Consider the following 18,547-nt stretch of genomic DNA (forward strand, 5'->3'; position numbering starts at 1 on the left):
GCTCCCGGAAGACTAGGCAACCTGCTTGGTTGGTCGCGTTCGCCAAGCTCGGGCCACTCCGCAGATCAGCCAAAAACTGATGATTCAAAGAACTTCTTCAACAATCTTTATACAAACACAATCTTAGTGAAGGGGTTTTTAGGCATTGGAGTCGAATTATTTGTTATTTTCGCATTTCTTTGCGCCATTCAATTGACCATGTTGAAGTCGACTTATACACCTCCACCTCCGCTTCCACCGGGGTGGACAGAACATAAAGCCCCATCAGGTAAGCTTGCTATCCATGATATTTCAGTCTGCCTCTCCATGGTCATCAATCTAACGGATGAGTACAGGTCATCCATATTATTACAATGCAGCAACTAAGCAATCTACCTACAAACGTCCTACCGCTCCTCCCGTTTCCGCCTCCCTCTTAGATACTTCTCAGGCACAAGCTAGCTATACTCCAGAGAACCTTCCACCTTTCTCTTCGACCCCTTACGGACCTTCGGCAGGAACAAGGCAGCCGGATAGACTCGGCTCCAACAACACATTTCAGCATTATCGCACGGCACATGATGGTGGTAGAGCTCATGGAAATCGAGGGTATCGGGAACCCAATGACCGCCCCAAATCCAAACACAGTATCCCCGGATGCGCGCCATGGCTTCTTGTGAAAACCAGATATGGACGACGCTTTGTACACAATCCAGACACAAACGAGAGTTATTGGAAGTTTCCGGAACATCTTATGAAAGGGGTGGTAGAGTTTGACCGTTTGGAAAGGGAAAAGAAACAGCAAGAACAACATCACGAAGAGCAGCAAAAGGCGCTCGAAACAGGCAAGCAGGATGAAGAGGAAATTATTATTGAAGCGCAGGATATTCCTACTGCTGCCGGACCTAATCAAGAGGATAGCGATGAATACGAAGAAGTGGAGGTCACTGATAATGAAGAGGACGAGGACCAGCTCAGCAAGCGACCACGGATAGAAGGTGAAGAAGAAGATAATGACCGGCCCATGGAGTTCAATGAGGAAGATATTGAATATCAGCTTGCGGCCATGGGCGAGGATTACGGCTTGGATCCCGGCGAATATGGAGAGCCCGGCGAGGAAGGTTGGGAAGAAGGCGTGGAAGGACTTACACTGACCGATGAAGAAGCGGCAGCTCTTTTCAGTGATCTACTCGACGATTTTCGTATTAATCCATTTACTACGTGGGAAAAGGTTGTGGACGAAGGTCGCATTATCGAGGACACCAGATACACTGTATTATCGAGTATGAAAGCACGACGAGAAGCATTTGCAAATTGGAGCCGTCAACGCATTCAGGAAATCAAAGCGCGCAAGGAGAAGGAGGAAGAGAAAGACCCGCGCATCAAATATATCGCCTTTCTTCAGGAATATGCCACGCCAAAATTATACTGGCCGGAATTCAAGCGGAAATATCGAAAAGAGGACGAGATGAAAAATACTCGGATGTCGGACAAAGATCGTGAGAAACTTTATCGAGATCATATCGCGCGTCTCAAACTGAGCGAGAGCACCCGGAAATCAGATTTATCTACACTACTCAAGTCGATTCCTCCGCAGGATTTGAACAATTCTTCGAATATCGAAGCTCTTCCTCCTGCGATATTGACCGACATACGCTATATTTCCTTGCCACCGAAGGTCCGCGATCCACTGATAGAAGCATATATTTCCAACCTACCACCCGCTCCTAAAGAAGAAGCCGCTGCTCTCTCAGCCCAGGAACAGCAAGAACGGGAGCAGAAACGCCTTGAACGAGATCGAAGGAACAAAGCTTTGGCTGAGAGAGAACGCCGAGTAGAAGAAGAGAAACGGCGTTTGAAGGGCGGTTTGCTTCATGGCAAGAGGCTTTTGAGAGAGGAAGCTGCTGAGATAGAAGAAGCTATGCAAATTAGGGGCAAGGAAAGCTTAAAGGGTTATTTTGAGAATGGCGGGGATGAAGCTATGGATAAGACGGACTAAAAGTAGAATATCTACCATCGCACATTATACGATTTTCATGCCTACAACGAACTGCCTGTCCATCATAATTGACCTTTGAAGGTAAAAGTACATATATAGTAGATCTGATACCTTCCTCGGAGGATTGTTACATGAATTTCATTTAATTCTTTCTTAGGTGGTGGACTACCGAAATCTCCAATCGTCCCAATCCTCATCATCATCCTCATCCTCACTTCCTTCGCCGTCCTGCAGCGAAGTTTCTTGAGCATCAACCCCTACACCATTACTATCCACTACATTCTGTGCTCTTAGCTCTTCTCTTTTCGCTTTTAACCTTTTCACCCGCTCTTCCAATTGTTCCATTTCCTCAAACTCTTCCTCCAAATGTCGGGCTGCGTCTTCTTTTTCTCCTTCAATATCTTCTTCGCGTACCCTGGCTTGCTCTTCTTTTTGCTTTTGTTGTTGAGCAGCGAGCTCGTCGGCGGTTACGGGTGCTGCTGAGATTGTAGCTGCCGATGATGCTGCTGCGACAGCCGCTGGCGCTGGCGCGGCGCGCGTAGGCGCGACAACTTCTCGTTCAAAAGCTGCCCATTCATTTTCGTCGATATTCTGCTCGGAAATGGATATTTGTGCTGCGTTGGATATTGTCGGCGTTTGTTGCTGTGAGAGTTCATCGTCGAGAAGATGAGGTCCTGCCTCCTCGCCTTGCGAAACTTCTCCTTCATCTTCCTCTGCTACTTCCTGATCAGAGTTCACTGAAACGAGGCGTTCGTCGTCGTCGTCTTTGGTATAGGACGGTGTTGTAGGCCGAGATTTTTTGTGGGCGGGCTGAATAGTATCAGGTTCTTCGATCTTGCGCTTTTTTGTGACCCTTCCAGTGCTTCCAGATTGCGCAGAGGATCCTCGGGAGGCGAGCTCATTTCGGAGCATCGATCTGATATCGGCCATTTCATAGATCACTTGTGAAATCTTTACTTGTAGTAGTAGTGCGCAATGATAGAAGTATGTGACTTGACTGAGAAATGAGCTGCAAAAAGCGCTATGACGAGATGTGGCGCTTGCAAGGAGAATTGTGGCCGTGCAGCTTCTCCGCATTCTGAGATGTCACGTGCTACAGCGCTAGTCTGTGTTCATATCTTCGCGCTTGCTAATCAGATTCCGACACCTTCAACTTTCTTCCGTCACGGCTCACCCCATTCCATCACGCCACCCTCAGCACTGCTAAGATTCACGACATTAACACACACTATCGTGCTCTATTCACACAATTTTGCGCTATAACAAAGCAATTTCTGGCTTTAATAGGGAAGCAGAACATACAGAGCGATAATCCCACCAAAAGTGCCAAGACTTGATTGCGCGACAATACAAGGAGCCCAGGACAGATCGCATTACACTACGCGTGGCATCGAACAACAAACAGGTGTGACTCAGTAGTTTTCTGGGGCTGGAGGTACATTTTACACACCTAGGATTGTGGCTTGTATTGTTTAGCCATTTGATGTCGTAGAGGCACTGGATCAGCTGTGGTGTTTGAGCTATTAGGGCTGTCAAGGACGTCTTATTATACGTAGAAATTTCCCTTATTCCTCTTTCAAAGGATACATAATCATGGCCGGTAAGCATGCCCACTCAATGGCTTCTTTGCCAATTACTGCCAGAAAGCAAACACATCTTCGAAGACAACATGTGGTCTTGTCGCGTTCACGAACTCATGCTGACAACCAATTGCAAACAGATGAACCGAGAAGATCGGGCCGAGCCACCAAGGGCCAACACAAGAATTTGGAGCTGGTACAAGATATCCCTTCGAAGAAAGGCAGAGCGAAGAGCCAGTCTAAGGAGAAGTCTGCGAAACTATCTGCCGAACCCACTCCGACTCCTAGCGAACAAAATGAAGAAGAAATCATTCGATGCATCTGTGGTGAATATGAGGAGGAAGAGGATATTGAGCGAGACATGATCTGCTGTGATCAGTGCTCGGCATGGCAACACAATGACTGCATGGGCTTGACCTTTGCCAAAGGCGAGGAGCCTGAGGAATACTTTTGTGAACAATGCAAACCCGAAAATCACAAAGAGCTTTTGGAGAAGATGGCAAGAGGCGAAAAGCCATGGGAGGAAGTTGCCCGACGACGACAGCAGGAGATTGAGGAAAAGAAGGCCGCCAAACGGAAAAAGGGGAAGAAGGGTAAAAAGGGTGGTGCGAGACCTAGCGATATCAAGGCTGAGACTAGTGCGCCATCAACTCCTGCTGCTTCGGAAACCCCTGCGGCGCCGTCTGTATCCAGGCTTTCGGTCGAAGCCAAGACTCCTGCTCCTGCTCCCAGCGAAACAACTACAGACTCCAAGGTTGTCAGTACCCAAAAGCGAAAATTTGACGAACACCAGGAGCCCTCAACGCCCGATGCTGTGAGTACCCCGGATTTTGCAAGCACAATACATACCCCAGTCGCTAATACACATGTACAGGGCCCAAAACACAAACAGCAACGTTTATCAGAGCCGCGGAAATCTGTTGACAAAACAATCAAAGCATCCCCTGCAGAGTCACAAAAATCTAGCATAGCCGACTCGCTGGCCGGGATAGCTGAGAAGCCCGAAGATATAAGCAGTGCAGCTCGCCGAAAGGTCGCGGAACATTTAATTGGCTTTTTCAAAGAGCAAGTAGCCTCTGCACAAAAGCAGGGCGTTTATGATCTACCACCCGAAAAGTCAGACGAAGATGTGGCCCGGTCTCTTGGTCTATCTGTTGAACATGCAATGCATGCAGTTATATGCGGTGGATCTGGAGAGCCGAATGAAGCCTACAGGAATCAGTTACGCGCAATCACGTTCAATCTGAAAAATAATTCTTCACTACGTGATCGATTACTGAATGGGAGTCTCGCTCCTGCTAATCTCGCCACAATGACTTCTCAAGATATGGCTAGCGAGGAGCAACAGCAGAAAGATGCAGAGATCAAAAGAGCAGCAGAGAAACAGCATATCATCATGCAGGAACAAGGACCACGCATTAGGCGTACACATAAGGGTGAAGAGGTTATTGATGGTGATGGCCAAGCAGGTACATCAGAATCGATATTCTCGTCAACTGCGGTTCGTCGTCCCACTCTTGACGCCGAGTCATCTATCCCTGAAAGTCCGACTGGCGCAAAGAACCCACAGCCAGCAGAATCAGCACCAAAGCCTTCGGTTGAAACACATGCCGCAGCGAATGGCGATGCTATTCGTCCCCATTCTCCTGGATTCTCGACTCAAGATGGCCTCTTTCCGGAGGTGCCTGCCCATCTACACCAACCAATCCCTGTAGGCGGCAAGGTCCAAGCTGATGAAGAGATCGATAATCTCCTTAAAGATGAGGACGTGGAATCTCCCCCTTACTCACCTAAAGACCTTCAGGCTGGAGGCGATATTTGGTTTGGTAAGATTGGCATGAGCGCTATAGCAGAGTTCAGGACGACTGGTAGACATATTGCTGGCGCCGACCTCAGTGGCAAGATACCATGGAGCCAGCTAGCACCTTCGTCCCTTGTGGTCGATGGCAGAATTGATATCGAGCTTGCCAGCAAGTACCTTTGTGGATTACGATTCAGCAATTCTACAAATGTAACAGTCTTAGCGCTAGCCGCTCCTCATCAGCCAAGTGAGCGTGCAGGTTTTGACAAGCTCTTCAATTACTTCACAGAACGGAAACGGTACGGCGTGGTGGGCAAGCATCCATTAGCAGCAGTCAAAGACGTCTATGTGATTCCAGTTGATGCCGGGGCGAGCCCTAAACCCGAGTTCATTCAGTTGCTGGAAAACAATACCCTCGAAGACCCGACACCGGACCCAGTGCTGCTCATGGTCTTTGTCGTCAAAATCAAGGACTCTACGCCCTCTGAACAAGCTACGCCTTACCACAACGGCCAGGCAGCTCCCCCGGTCGTTGCTAGCCCTCTAGGAACTACGCCGTTCACTCAGAATCTTCAGCAGCAGCAGCATTTCGCTTCTCCTACCCCAGCGTCACGGCAGGGCTCGCAGGTGACTCCATCAGGCCCGGCTGGATCGCCGCCCTTGAATGGCAATGGTCACCCAGCTCCTCAATTCCCTCAACAGCACGGGCAAACCCACATTCAACCGCAACAGCAGATGCAAGTGCCAGCGGGTTTTCCACCACAGCAACTTCCGCTGATTGGACCTGCGGMTGCAGCTCATGTGCTTGGTCCTCAGGCAAATGCGCCAGCGATTCAAGAACTTTTGCTCAAGGCGCCCGCGGCAGAAATTGCGCAGTTGAACATTGTCCGAGAGATTCTCGCACGGAATCCAGCGGCTGCCAATGACTACCCGCTTTTGATGAGTTCGATTCAGCAGTATTCTGAAGCGGCCAGGAACGGTCAAGCACCTGCATCGTAGATGTCGCGAGGCAGCGCTATGTCCAAACAGTCACTAGAAAAGTCCGTCTCCAGACGAGCTTGAATGAATGGTTTTAGTCTTTTTTATGTACTAGCGATGGATTCTGAGTGTGATATCCCAAACCTCGTTTTATCAACTTTTCCTTACGTTGAGATTTTGGCTTTCTTCACCATGATGCACATTTCATGTTTGTTCTTATTTTTGTTGCGATGTCTACACGGCGTTGCTAAGGAGGTCACTCAGGTCATGGGAAATGTGTATAACATTGCAATTATGTATTCTACCAGTTGTAACTAMATGAAATTGACCTTTGTCAGATGTAGACAAAAGCACGAAATGAATAGGGTACTTGACATTATCTGCGAAACGCCTGCGCTATGCGATTGTAGGAGCCGTTTGAAGTAGGCATGTTATCATAAAATCTAGAGGAAATATTACCATCTGCCACCACCACCACCACCACCTCCTCCATAACCACCACCCCGTTTCCTATACCCGCCTCCTCCTCCACCAGACCGTCCATATCCTCTCCCACCACCACCGCCCCGTCCACCCCAACCGCCCTCATCACCATACCCATCATCATGCCTGACCGGCGGCGGCCTTCCCTTCAACTCCTCACTGAGTTTCTTATACGTCTTGCGCATATCCGAATACCCCATATGCATCTTCCCATAAAAGTGATCCGCGAGGCGCCGATCATTATCCAGACGACTGAGGTAAGCGCCGCAAACGTCGCATACCTGCAGTTTCTGGTGTCCTGAGGGTCCCGAGGTGTCTGACAAGTTTTTAAGTTCGCGCTCGCAGGTTTCCTTTTGGTGCTTTGCGGAGCGGACTTTGAAGAGCTCGGACATGGCGAGGGAGACGGAGCCCATTTCGCCGAGAACGGAGACTTCGAGGAGGCCTGAGTTGATGGTTTTGGTGAGTTCGGAGATTTGTTTCAACTGACCAACAAAAGTTAGCAATGAGTATAAGATGCAGTGTGATTTTGTTGACGCACCAGATTATTAGTCTGCCGAATCTCATCGGGCGTCTTCTCCAGCCGTCGCTGCGCAGAATCAATGCGTCGATCGCATTCATCAATGTACTTTTGCATATCGCGCATATAGTCGTACTCGAACCCCCACTTCGCCTTGTCGCTGGCTGATGCAGCTTCGTATTCCGCTTTGAGCCCTTCGCTGTGGACTTTGGGGCATGGGCCCAGGTCTTGTTTGGTGTTGGTAAATTGGTCGTGCGGACAAGTACCGACGAGGTATGAGCGACAGACTTTGGGGTCGGTAATGGTGAGTTGAGCGTTGCGGGAGGCTGCGCCGCCCATGAGCTGGTCGGCTGTTGGTATTTTTAGCATGGGCCTCGTGAAAGAGTGAAGAGGGATATGCTTTGAGTAAACCTACCTCCCATGAGCTGTTCCAACAGCTTCCTCTGCTCTGCTGCCATCTTGAAGCAGGCCGGTGTCGAGTATCTAACGTAATCTTATGTATGGCGGACACAAAGCGATCGCTATGGCGATGAGATCTCCCAGCTTCTTGCGAGCAAAGGGTTGGTCGGAGCTGTATTGACTGAGAGAGCATGAAAGAAGCCGCTGAGTCTCTCTCAATACTTTTTGACGCTAGTGGCGACCAACCTGAAGTGACCAATGAGAAGCTCCGTAGAGCTGTCAGCCGATATTTAGTGGTTGCTTTCTGTCGTGTGTAAGTATGTTGTTTTATTATTTGAAATAATGATTCTGGCTCGACCGATGAAGAGACACTATACCTTGCAAATACGAAGTATGAATCACAAGTTGTAGGTTGTAAACATGGAAAGTGCCTTGGCTGCCCTGGTGGATCTCCATTAGTAGTAGATCCAAGCATGTCTGTCTGACCCAGTGACCCTTAACATTCAATGTTGACAACATCGCAAGGCCGTCCAAGATCGTGGACAATTGGCTTGCTACCATCGATGCTAAATTACCTATAATAAAGCGATCGCATCGCTAGTCATATGATGTCGGAATGAAGAGTCCTTTCTTTTCGCTCGCCGCCCTCGCGGCGTTCGTGGCCTCTGGTCTAGGAGCAACCGACTACCACGAACGACTCACTTTACAACCACTTCCGACCTCATCGCTCCTCGCTTCATTCAATTTCCGCAGTAACTCGTCTATTTCAGCTTTTCATAATCAGCATTTCCGCTATTTCCCGCGATCTTTGGGGCAGATTCTGCAGCATACAAATACCAAGGAGCTGCATATCCGCTTCACGACTGGCCGATGGGACGATGAGAGTTGGGGCGCTAGGCCGTCGGAGGGATACAAGGAGGGCGCTACTGGTGTAGAATTGTGGGCATGGATTGATTCTGAGTCTCAGGAAGAGTGTGTACTATCTTGAATTGTATGGAGGCGAGGACTAATTGTTGGTCGTGCAGAGCGTTCGCACATTGGATATCCCTGACCCAATCCCTCTCCGGCCTGTTCTGCGCTTCTATGAACTTCATCGATTCCACACGTACGACGAGCCCAGTCGTGTCTTTTGAGCCTCTGGGTGATCATTCATCCGATCAACTACATCTCCTCCATGGAACACTACCCGGCGAGGTAGTTTGCACGGAAAATCTCACGCCTTTCCTGAAAATGCTTCCATGCAAAGGAAAGGCGGGTATCTCGAGTCTGTTTGATGGACATAAATTATTTGATGCTTCCTGGCAGAGCATGTCCATCGACATTAGACCGATTTGTCCTTTTCGGGAGGGCGAATGTTTGGTTGAAATAGAACAAAGTGTTGATATGGTTTTAGATATCGATCGGTCCAAACGTCCTCGTGGTATGTATTGTCCCTCAAAGCAGGTGGTCATAGCTGACATACTCAGACAATCCCATCCCACGACCTGTTCCAAATGAAGAACTGGTCTGTGACCCTTCAAAACCTTACAACACCGACGATACTTGCTATCCCTTGGAGAAAAGGTCCGAAGTCGGATGGACGCTTTCCGAGATTTTTGGCCGTCCCATCAAGGGACATTGCCCTTTGACAGATGAAGTTGGGCCTGGTGCTCAAACGGTGTGTTTGAATGTGCCGGATAGTCGGACTGTCTTGTCGACTCCCGGTGCAACCGAAACGAAAGATAGTAGGGGCTTTTCTCGATGCTATACCCTATCGTCATCAACTGATTTTGACATTGTGGTGCCGGAAGAGGAAGTCAAGATTCCGGTCCCGCTGCAACAAGGAGTGCTGCATGCTGAAAGAACAATTATCGGACATGGACAGGAACGCGGTGGCCTGCGCGTGATTTTTAGGAACCCGTCAACCTTTGAAAGCGTGGATTTCATATACTTTGAATCTCTACCTTGGTTCATGCGTCCATATTTACATACTCTACAGGCTACCGTTGTCGGCAACGATGGTATCTCACGACAACTGCCCTTTTCAGAAATCATCAAAGGCATATACTACCGCCCTGCTATCGACCGACAGAAAGGCACTCAGCTGGAATTGGTCCTCTCGGTCCCCGCAGACTCGACCGTCACACTCATCTACGACATTGAAAAGGCCATTCTACGATATACCGAGTATCCTCCCGACGCCAACCGCGGATTCAACGTAGCACCGGCGGTAATTAGAATCCTAGACCAAGAGAAGCGCTCTCCAATCTACCTTCGCACTACGGGACTGCTCTTGTCTCTCCCGACACCGGATTTCAGTATGCCGTACAACGTCATCATCTTGACGAGCACTGTCATGGCCTTGGGGTTTGGAAGTATTTTCAACCTGCTGGTTCGCCGGTTTGTGCCTGCAGATGAGCCGGCGTTGCGGTCTTTGAGCTTGAAGGCTCGTCTGGCTAGCAGATTGGTGACGATACGTGATCGATTCAAAAGCAAGACCTCGAAGATGAAGAAAAGTGATTGAATAAAATTGATTTGGATATCAATCGGGCCAATGCCCTAATTAATTGTACAAGGTACTAATACATATGTTCATTTCGTAAACCTATCAAACTCAGTTAATATACTCTTCATAATACCTATAGAGGGGAGACATACTGATCAACAATCCCCTTGATCACCGAATGACCAGGCATATCCGGCCCGCCAGGTTTCCTCTGCATAAAACTATGATCCTCCGTCTCGCACGTCTCCGCCACGCCACTCTTTTTCAAATCTTCATCCACAAACCCACCAGACTCCGCAACGCGTTGCTTGGTATGCGCCGCCGCAGCACCCTTTTGCTCTGATAGACCCAAAAACCCTCCAATGGAGGCTGCCGGGTTGGGGATTGCGGTATGTCCGGGGCCTTGGGAGCTACTTGCGCTGTCAGCGGCAGGACCGCCAGATTGCTTTGGGTCTTGGGAGCCGGTTTCTGAGCCGGTATTGACGTTGTTGGCTGGTGTGGATGCCGCGCTGGCGCCGCCTTGGACTTGAGTTTTTGAGTTACGGTCTTCGTGGGCGCCCATTTTGATAGAATTTGTGGGTTCTATAGAACGTGGATGAAGATTGGAATTGGGCAGTGTGCGTATGTATTGAGCAATTGTCAAATTGAGTTATCAATCGAGTCTAAACGCGTAGAAAGAGAAAGGAGGTCGAATATATAGGAAACTCAGTGTCGTACGCTGGATCAGCTATGATATCACAGTGACCACATTGCCTAACCAGTGTCTTGCATTCTGCCTAAATAAACGCCCTTGCTAGGTGGACGAATTGTTGATTTATCGTTGCTTCTTTAAGCAGATAATCCTGAATTGGTTATAGTAGGTACGATGTCGTCATAGAGCACTAGGGTTATAGTTAGGGTTATAACCCTTTTTACACGATTCATCTCAATGGATCATTGAACAATTACGCCGCGGTATCAGTAGACCTCATTTAAATGCGTTGAGTGTTCGTATGCATGCTGATTGCCAATGTCATATATGTCTTTATATATTTATAATACATACTTTTCAATCAAATGAAAGGGTATCGATTCACAGCGCCTCACTAGCATCAACTTGCTCTGCCCAAGTCCCTTCTGCCGGCGACAAAGGCGAGCCAGGCGAAGCAATTTTCTCCACTGCTGGTATCGAGAGCTTGTCGGCCGTAGGAATCCCATCTGTTGGTGCAGCTTCTTTGGTTGTCGGTTTGCCAGGTAGAGATGGAAACTCGCTCTCGTTGCTGATTCCCGGCGCAGACTGAAGCGTAGTACGGTCTTGAGTATTCGCAAAATCACCTCGACCACCTCGTCCAGCACCGCCGCGTCCTCGACCACGACCACCTCTGCCCCGGCCTCCTCGGCCACGAGATTCAGAACTCTCATCAAAAGCTTCTGTACTGTCGACTTGTTGATCCCGTCGCACATACCCAGAAACAGCACCATGCATCCCACGACGAAACTGACTACCCCGGTCTCGACGACCGTTATAATCCTCCTCTTTCTTCTCTGCATCCCATTCTCTTCCAGTCTGCGCGCCAAGTTTGCGCATTCTATTCCGCTCGCGTTCGTTGTCCATGACTTTCCGATTCGCCAATTCCTGTCGCCGCTTTTCGGCGGCGATGGCTTCTCTTTGGTGGAAGGAGGCTTCGTCGGCCTCGGCGCGGGCGTGCGCCGCTGCCTTTTTGGCGGCGTTGAGTTTGGCGGCGGCCATTCTTTCTGCTAGTTCTTCTTCGGTGAGTTTGGGCTGTACGAGTTAAGTTAGCTTTATAGTCTTTGTAAAACGTCGTGATGAGTCTCGAAGCGAACCTTTTTGATTCCACCGGTACCACTGCGGTCACCACGGACAGCCTGCACTCGGGCATTCTCCGTCTTTGCTGCTTTGCTTTCGGCGTCTTCATCCTTCTTTTCCTCCGCTACATCATCCTTCTTCTCAGAAGTATCGACCTCACTTGGCGCCTCTATTGCCTCTGTCGCACTCTCCATTACGACAGGCTCCCTTTTCGGCCCAGTATCTGAGCTACCCCTACCACCACGCCCCCTTCCTCGACCCCTACCCCTTCCACCATCATGTACACCTCTGCTATGCCCCCGGCCTCTTCTCGATGGGGGCGCGGGTTGTGGCGTCGCGGTATCCGTTGGCGGCTGCGGTTGTTGTTGCTTCTGTTCTGCTTCGACGCTCGTTTCGGTAACATGTTGAATTTCCTGATCGCCTGAGATGGGGATGATTTCATCATCGAACAGATCATCGGCACCACGGGTCTGCGCAAACTCGTCGACGGCGATAGCTTGGTCGGCCATTTTGTAGAACGTCGAATTGAACTGAATTGGTCCAGTGAGATCGCGAAGCTAGGTCGTGAGAAAAAAGCAATTTGATATGCAGGTATGGACCGCGCGGTCCGGGAGAAATGCCGTAAAATCTATGAACTGGAACTCGAGTAATAATGAGCAAGGGTGGCCGTCAGGATGTAGAGGGATGCGTGTAATTACCGTCACGAAGCGGTATGCGGGGGAAAATCGCGATTCTCACAACGCGATCGCACAGCCTCTTGGGATGATACAGCAGAATTATAAAAGAGTCTCAGAATGAAGAGGTTGCAGATAAGCAAAATACAAGGTGTAGGAATAAGAGTCGACGGATCTTCCTCAAGTCCGAAGGAGTGAAGGGATCTCGTTCAGTTGTTATGACGAGGCCCGCCTTGGTCTATTGATATTTCTGCCTCAGGCTGCAATCTATGTAGCGGAAGCCCTAATTTCCTTAATTTGGTAGCATATTTCTGCACAGGCTTTCAATTTTGTTGGTTCACTGCGAAATCTCGACAATCGATAATCATTATATACTGTGCCTAGGTAAAAATGCAGTTGTTCTCGAGGCAAAAGAGAAAATTTTCAGTCCCCAAATGCGGAGCACGAAATCAGAGCGAGTGCTGTATATCCCACCGCAACCGAAACATAATTCATCGTACTGGACGTCACAGAGTAGGTAATACGGAGGAAAGCAGAAAAACACCAACGAAAACACGGTCCAGGCGACGGTGACGATGCTACAAAATAGTCCGAATTTGCACATCCAGAATGGTCCATGGCTGATGGGCTGGTATATAGGTGGTGCAATTTACCATGCACAATTGTACTCGCATTATTGCCATACCAGTCTTGAAGGAAAGAGCTCCCCATCTTTGATAGTAGTGAGTAGAAGACTTTATCAGACTGTGAAGGAGGACATCTGGATCAATGGGAATACTAATTCATTAAGATTCTGCGGCTATCCCAATCATTCCGATTCATATAGATGAGTAATAGATATCAATGTACCTTGTCTAGATAGAAATAATTCCAAGGTGTTTGCAATTTGATATTGAAAGAATATTATTTGACCGAATTCGAAAATAACGTGAATTTAAAGTATGTACAAGTCGAATTGAAGCTTTGCAGATTGGGTAATGTGAGTTGCACCTCTGTGACTTATCGAGAAAATCAGGGTATAATTAGTCAAAGAGCAGGGTAACCACAGCTATCGAGTATGATTGTAGTACGAAAAGATCTCCGATTTAAGCCGCTAACCCTCGGTACGAGGTAATGGAATGGTCTCGTTCCATTTCGCGACAAGTGTCCTAGACTTCCCTCCTGAAATATTGTTAGTACACTTCCTCCGACACTTACTGAGTATGCATACGTACCAGGTAGGCTGCTGCTTCTCGATATATGGAGTCGACACTTCATTCCTATCCCCAAAAGGATTGTTTTCATCATCCTCCTCTTCAGATTCACTAGCACTTTCCAAGTCCTCGAGTTTGAAAGGTGATTTCTTGTTATCTGTAGGATATCCAGGTATACTCGTGGGTCGTGCTGGGCGAGGTGGTTTGGGAGGCCCAATGGTTATGCCAGAGAAACTCTCGTCAATGCCTCGTATGTATCCCTCGTCTTCACTATCACTATCATAGTCCAGACTCTTGTCGAGCACTTCGAATGCCATCAATCCTGTGACTAGTTCCTCATTGGCGTGAATCAAACTACCGAGTAGATCCCCGCTTTCTATGTTTTGAATGTAACGCAAAATCTGTCGTCGAAGACTCTTGCATCTCTCGAATTGAGTTATGACTTCCTCATCCTCGCTTACTCTGCGCGTCTCTCGGTTGACCAATTTCAATGCATTTTGCAGATTGGTACTCGCAACCGACGACGATGCGATGGTTTGCAAGATTTCAGGCTTCTCCTTCTCCATGTTGAATGCCTTGGAACCCGTCTTTTTGTGGCCTTTCGAACTGGAAGAGCCAAATGCCGAGGAACGTTTAGACTTTTTGGACGACTTGGGGGAAGTCAACACAGTTGAAGGGCCTTCTCCAACTGAAATAGAGACCGAGTGACCCATCGGCGCCTCCGGTACTGGTGCTGCAGTTTCTCTCAGCACTTTGGCCTGAGCCTGCTGTGCTGGCTGTTTTCGTTTTGGTAATTGCCTGTAGAGTGCTGTAATACCACCCATGCCTGGAGTGTCCTTGTAAGTTACTGCCCATTGTCCGAAGAGCTGCTGACATTTTTTCCTGACTTCTGGGTCAGATACAGGATCTGTGGCGGCAATACGAAGACGTTCGAGTAACGGTTCGTCGGCGAATCCACGCAAGAATCGTTCGCCCGCATTCTGGATGAGGAAATCCAAGATTGTGAGGGCTCGGAGCTGACGGTGAAGGTTGCCGTATTTCCTGCAGTCCCATTAGAGTGAACCGCTGATCGGATGAGACATTAGTACTCACAGTTTCTTCCGCAACGCGCGACTAGCTTCGCTTGGGCCCGTCGCCTGAATCTGGACGACTTCGATCAAGTCGACAATTCCACTCGAGTCCTCGACTTCATATTGCTCGCTCGTCAGACTCTCGATCTGCACAGAAACAGCAGTGAACGGTTTCTAAATCAGATTAGCATAACTATCGTGTACGCAGGATTTTACCACTAACATCTGATCTGAACATGGCGGGACTTGGCGTTTGTTGGTATTTTGGCTGTGCTCGAAATTGTTGATATGACGAATATGGAAATCTGTTGTTACACTCAAGTAGCGTCCGTAAAATGATAAGCGAGAAGTCTGCACAGAATCTTCACAGTTTTGCTGTTGTCAGGCGACGTCGCAAAGCGCACCACAGATTAACCTTGTGTCACGACGCACAACAAAGTCGATTGTCACAAGTTTCATAAGCTACGATGAGCAGCAAAGGTTCGTAGCAGAAGCCGCAGCTTTGACGAGAGTCCAAAGCGACTAGCCACGCAATGCTCGTGTATGAAGCAGAAGTTGAGCACGTAAAAAGCTGGGAAGGTGTTGACAGTCAACAATCCACTGCCGTCATTGACCCCTCCGGCCGTGGTGTTTTGCCTTGTTCGGCCTAGTGCGGGACAGTCGGGCGATGAGAGCTACCGATTGGCTCAGTAGGACTCTCAAGTCTTATTGCTTTGATTGATCTCTGCGGAGTATTAAGACTGCAAATTCAAATTGAATTATCACACTGTACAACATATTTTGAAGATCATTTCTGAAATTCTTGTGACTCGCCTCCTCAATCTGGCACCAGCGATTGCAAACTATCGGCCGCGTCTCTCCGCAATCCTTCACCACCTTCGATATCGATCTCTTTTCTTAACAACCGCCAAGATGACGTACGAACACGAACGCCGAATCGCAGAGCTCGCAGTGCAACGGGCCTGTCTCCTCACAAAAAAAGTCTTTCACGAGAAAGCAAAAGGCACATTGGCCAAAGACGACAAATCTCCCGTCACCAAGGGCGATTTCGGCGCTCAAGCGCTAATCATCCAAGCCATTGCTAAGAACTTCCCCAACGACGAGATTGTTGCAGAGGAAGAGTCAAGTGAATTAAGACAAGATGCTTCCCTGAGAGCAGAGATTTGGAATTTGGTAAAGGATATCAAATTGAATGATGTGGCAAGCGATGAAGTTATCGGAGGCTCGTTAGCGAACGAAGAAGCCATGTTGGCCGTCATAGATCAGGGAAACTCACTTGGTGGAGCAACGGGTCGAATTTGGGCATTGGACCCTATTGACGGTACCAAAGGTTTCCTCAGAGGCGGCCAATATGCAGTCTGCCTAGCTTTGATAGTGGACGGTGACGTGAAGGTAGGCGTCATTGGATGCCCTAATCTTCCAATTGACGACTCTGAAGCTCTCACCACGAATATCGGTAGTGAGCAGTCCGACGAGGAGGGCAAAGGTGTTCTTTTTTCTGCTGTGCAGGGAGAGGGAGCTGTTAGCCGGCCCTTGACTAATGCTGGCCTCGCACCAAGCAAGCCTATATCCATGCGTCCAGTTCCAGATGTGTCTCAGGCTGTATTCTGTGAGGGCGTTGAGGCTGCTCACTCTAACCAGGATGACAATGCTTCAGTCGCAAAACGTCTGGGGATCACCGCGCCAAGTGTTCGCTTGGACTCTCAAGCCAAATATTGCTCGATTGCTCGCGGTGCCGGAGACATCTATCTCCGTTTGCCTATGAAGAAAGACTACCAGGAAAAGATCTGGGACCATGCTGCTGGTGACCTTCTCGTTCGCGAAGCCGGGGGCCAGGTAACTGATATCTATGGCAAGCGTCTTGACTTTACCAAGGGAAGAACCCTCAAGGACAACAAAGGCGTTGTCGCCGCTCCTGCTGCTTTGCAAGACCAAGTCATTGACGCCGTTCAGGTTGTGCTGAACCTGAAATAGACGATCCTATCTTTAAAACTCAAAAGTGTGATGATGATCATGATATAAAGAAACACTAGACTAAACAAGCATACAATACAAAAGATACCTGACATAATATACATCCAAGAATAAGTAAACAGAAGAAGGCTGCATTTTGATCACTTGATTTTCTTGTTTTTGAGACGGATGGTTTCCCCGTTCACGAAGATACCCTTGCCCTTGTATGGTTCCGGTTTTCTCCACTCTCTGATTTCAGCCGCAAACTGAGTGACGATCTCCTTATCAATACTTTCGAGCAAGATACGGGTAGGTTGAGGCGTAGAAGCTTTAACCCCCTTTGGAATGGGCAACTCGATCGGGTGTGAGTATCCAACCTTCAAAGACACGAATTGTTGGCCTGGGAATTCGGCTGTCACTGTAGTCGCAGTCGATTCGATAGTTGCCCTGTAACCGACACCGACCAGACTGAGGATGCAGATGTGGCCTTCAGACACACCAAGGACGTAGTTTTGGAGGTGGGCACGTGTTGTTCCTATAGCAATTCGTCATGTTAAAACAATCCTTTAAAACACAGCTGAGCAGAAAACATACCCCACATAGCACGCTGATGAGGGATCTCTGCATCTTGAATGGTTATCGTGGCTTTTCGTGCGGTCTGATCGTGGTTGATGTTGACAAATGGAGGGATGTTCAGCGTCAATTGTCCTAACAGAATCATCAATGAGCATGACACTCCCAACCCAGTGTCGAGACGACAAACCTAATGGACCATTAACTTCGACGGCCACCTTTGGAGCATCCTTTGCCTTTCCACGGACATTAGTCTGTGGAAGGTCAATAAGACTCAAATTGACCTCTGGTGGTATTGACACGGGGGCACCGCCGATACGAGACCGAGCCGCGGACGTAGTCGAGAAGCATTGTGTTCTCAATGGCTGAGAAAGTGCTGGAACGAGGAATGTAGGGACCGATTTCGATTTAATAGGCTCACGTAGGAGCTGCACCAGGCAGCGTTGTGAGGCGGCGCAAGACATGGTTGATGCTGAATGCTTTCTGGTCGGGTATTTGTTGAGCTCCGAAAATCATCTTGAAATTATTTGGCCGTGCCGTATTAGGTTAAGCGCGTCACGTGCGTGATAGTCATCTAAACATCCATTTATCAAGATCACAACTAATCATGTTTATGTAGAGAAAAACACTTGCTGCAAAGAAATTCGAGGAAATCTGCGGTTATAAATGTCTGCACAAAGCGAGGTTGAGGTGGTGGAGGGTGTTGCTGAGGAAGTGCCTCCCCTGGCTCCTTCCTTTTTGACCTCACTTAGGTCTTATTCCATTTATAGCCACCGGCACCTTCTCAAATAGTCAAATCGAGATGGACCAAGAAGTTCACTTCTACTTGGTGGCTTATTCAATCTTTCCCTCACTTGAAACACTTCATCTTTCTCTTCTTATCCTTTCTGCGCATCACAAAACATCACCACATGATCTGATCATCGTCGCAAGAGATTATCATCTTCGTCTTCGGCATACCGTTGCTCCGATCTCAGAATCATGTCGATGTGGCTACTCTACCTACTGCTGCTTTTGTTGATGACTCCTACAGATGCATCAATCCTCGATCTCTAT

The 18,547-nt window shown here is 48.6% G+C and overlaps 10 protein-coding genes across 10 annotated transcripts; 4 read left to right on the plus strand and 6 right to left on the minus strand.

The window, feature by feature from the left end:
• Positions 1-198: 198 nt before the first annotated feature.
• BHQ10_007968 (uncharacterized protein) lies at positions 199-1,978 on the plus strand (the record flags this gene model as incomplete). The annotated part of the gene is made up of 2 exons (XM_040880721.1): positions 199-268; positions 336-1,978. 2 exons carry the CDS (start codon positions 199-201, stop codon positions 1,976-1,978), a joined length of 1,713 nt encoding a protein of 570 aa, XP_040736471.1.
• A 165-nt stretch (positions 1,979-2,143) lies between these two features.
• On the minus strand, positions 2,144-2,908 carry BHQ10_007969 (uncharacterized protein; the record flags this gene model as incomplete). The annotated part of the gene is made up of 1 exon (XM_040880722.1): positions 2,144-2,908. The coding sequence occupies one exon, from the start codon at positions 2,906-2,908 to the stop codon at positions 2,144-2,146; it is 765 nt and encodes a 254-aa protein (XP_040736472.1).
• Positions 2,909-3,571: 663 nt separating this feature from the next.
• Positions 3,572-6,358, plus strand: BHQ10_007970 (uncharacterized protein; the record flags this gene model as incomplete). The annotated part of the gene is made up of 3 exons (XM_040880724.1): positions 3,572-3,578; positions 3,699-4,372; positions 4,433-6,358. 3 exons carry the CDS (start codon positions 3,572-3,574, stop codon positions 6,356-6,358), a joined length of 2,607 nt encoding a protein of 868 aa, XP_040736473.1.
• Positions 6,359-6,792: 434 nt separating this feature from the next.
• Positions 6,793-7,795, minus strand: BHQ10_007971 (uncharacterized protein; the record flags this gene model as incomplete). The annotated part of the gene is made up of 3 exons (XM_040880725.1): positions 6,793-7,302; positions 7,359-7,687; positions 7,753-7,795. 3 exons carry the CDS (start codon positions 7,793-7,795, stop codon positions 6,793-6,795), a joined length of 882 nt encoding a protein of 293 aa, XP_040736474.1.
• A 557-nt stretch (positions 7,796-8,352) lies between these two features.
• BHQ10_007972 (uncharacterized protein) lies at positions 8,353-10,239 on the plus strand (the record flags this gene model as incomplete). The annotated part of the gene is made up of 3 exons (XM_040880726.1): positions 8,353-8,708; positions 8,762-9,156; positions 9,203-10,239. The coding sequence occupies 3 exons, from the start codon at positions 8,353-8,355 to the stop codon at positions 10,237-10,239; spliced, it is 1,788 nt and encodes a 595-aa protein (XP_040736475.1).
• A 68-nt stretch (positions 10,240-10,307) lies between these two features.
• BHQ10_007973 (uncharacterized protein) lies at positions 10,308-10,783 on the minus strand (the record flags this gene model as incomplete). The annotated part of the gene is made up of 2 exons (XM_040880727.1): positions 10,308-10,320; positions 10,374-10,783. The coding sequence occupies 2 exons, from the start codon at positions 10,781-10,783 to the stop codon at positions 10,308-10,310; spliced, it is 423 nt and encodes a 140-aa protein (XP_040736476.1).
• A 510-nt stretch (positions 10,784-11,293) lies between these two features.
• BHQ10_007974 (uncharacterized protein) lies at positions 11,294-12,537 on the minus strand (the record flags this gene model as incomplete). Its single annotated transcript, XM_040880728.1, has 2 exons — positions 11,294-11,983; positions 12,046-12,537. The coding sequence occupies 2 exons, from the start codon at positions 12,535-12,537 to the stop codon at positions 11,294-11,296; spliced, it is 1,182 nt and encodes a 393-aa protein (XP_040736477.1).
• Positions 12,538-13,850: 1,313 nt separating this feature from the next.
• Positions 13,851-15,203, minus strand: BHQ10_007975 (uncharacterized protein; the record flags this gene model as incomplete). Its single annotated transcript, XM_040880729.1, has 4 exons — positions 13,851-13,863; positions 13,917-14,936; positions 14,988-15,139; positions 15,189-15,203. 4 exons carry the CDS (start codon positions 15,201-15,203, stop codon positions 13,851-13,853), a joined length of 1,200 nt encoding a protein of 399 aa, XP_040736478.1.
• Positions 15,204-15,877: 674 nt separating this feature from the next.
• BHQ10_007976 (uncharacterized protein) lies at positions 15,878-16,939 on the plus strand (the record flags this gene model as incomplete). The annotated part of the gene is made up of 1 exon (XM_040880730.1): positions 15,878-16,939. The coding sequence occupies one exon, from the start codon at positions 15,878-15,880 to the stop codon at positions 16,937-16,939; it is 1,062 nt and encodes a 353-aa protein (XP_040736479.1).
• A 140-nt stretch (positions 16,940-17,079) lies between these two features.
• On the minus strand, positions 17,080-17,955 carry BHQ10_007977 (uncharacterized protein; the record flags this gene model as incomplete). The annotated part of the gene is made up of 3 exons (XM_040880731.1): positions 17,080-17,453; positions 17,513-17,626; positions 17,682-17,955. The coding sequence occupies 3 exons, from the start codon at positions 17,953-17,955 to the stop codon at positions 17,080-17,082; spliced, it is 762 nt and encodes a 253-aa protein (XP_040736480.1).
• Positions 17,956-18,547: the final 592 nt, after the last annotated feature.

Source organism: Talaromyces amestolkiae, assembly GCF_001896365.1.
Source record: "Talaromyces amestolkiae strain CIB chromosome Unknown scaffold17.1, whole genome shotgun sequence".
NCBI classification, from domain to species: Eukaryota; Fungi; Ascomycota; class Eurotiomycetes; order Eurotiales; family Trichocomaceae; genus Talaromyces; species Talaromyces amestolkiae.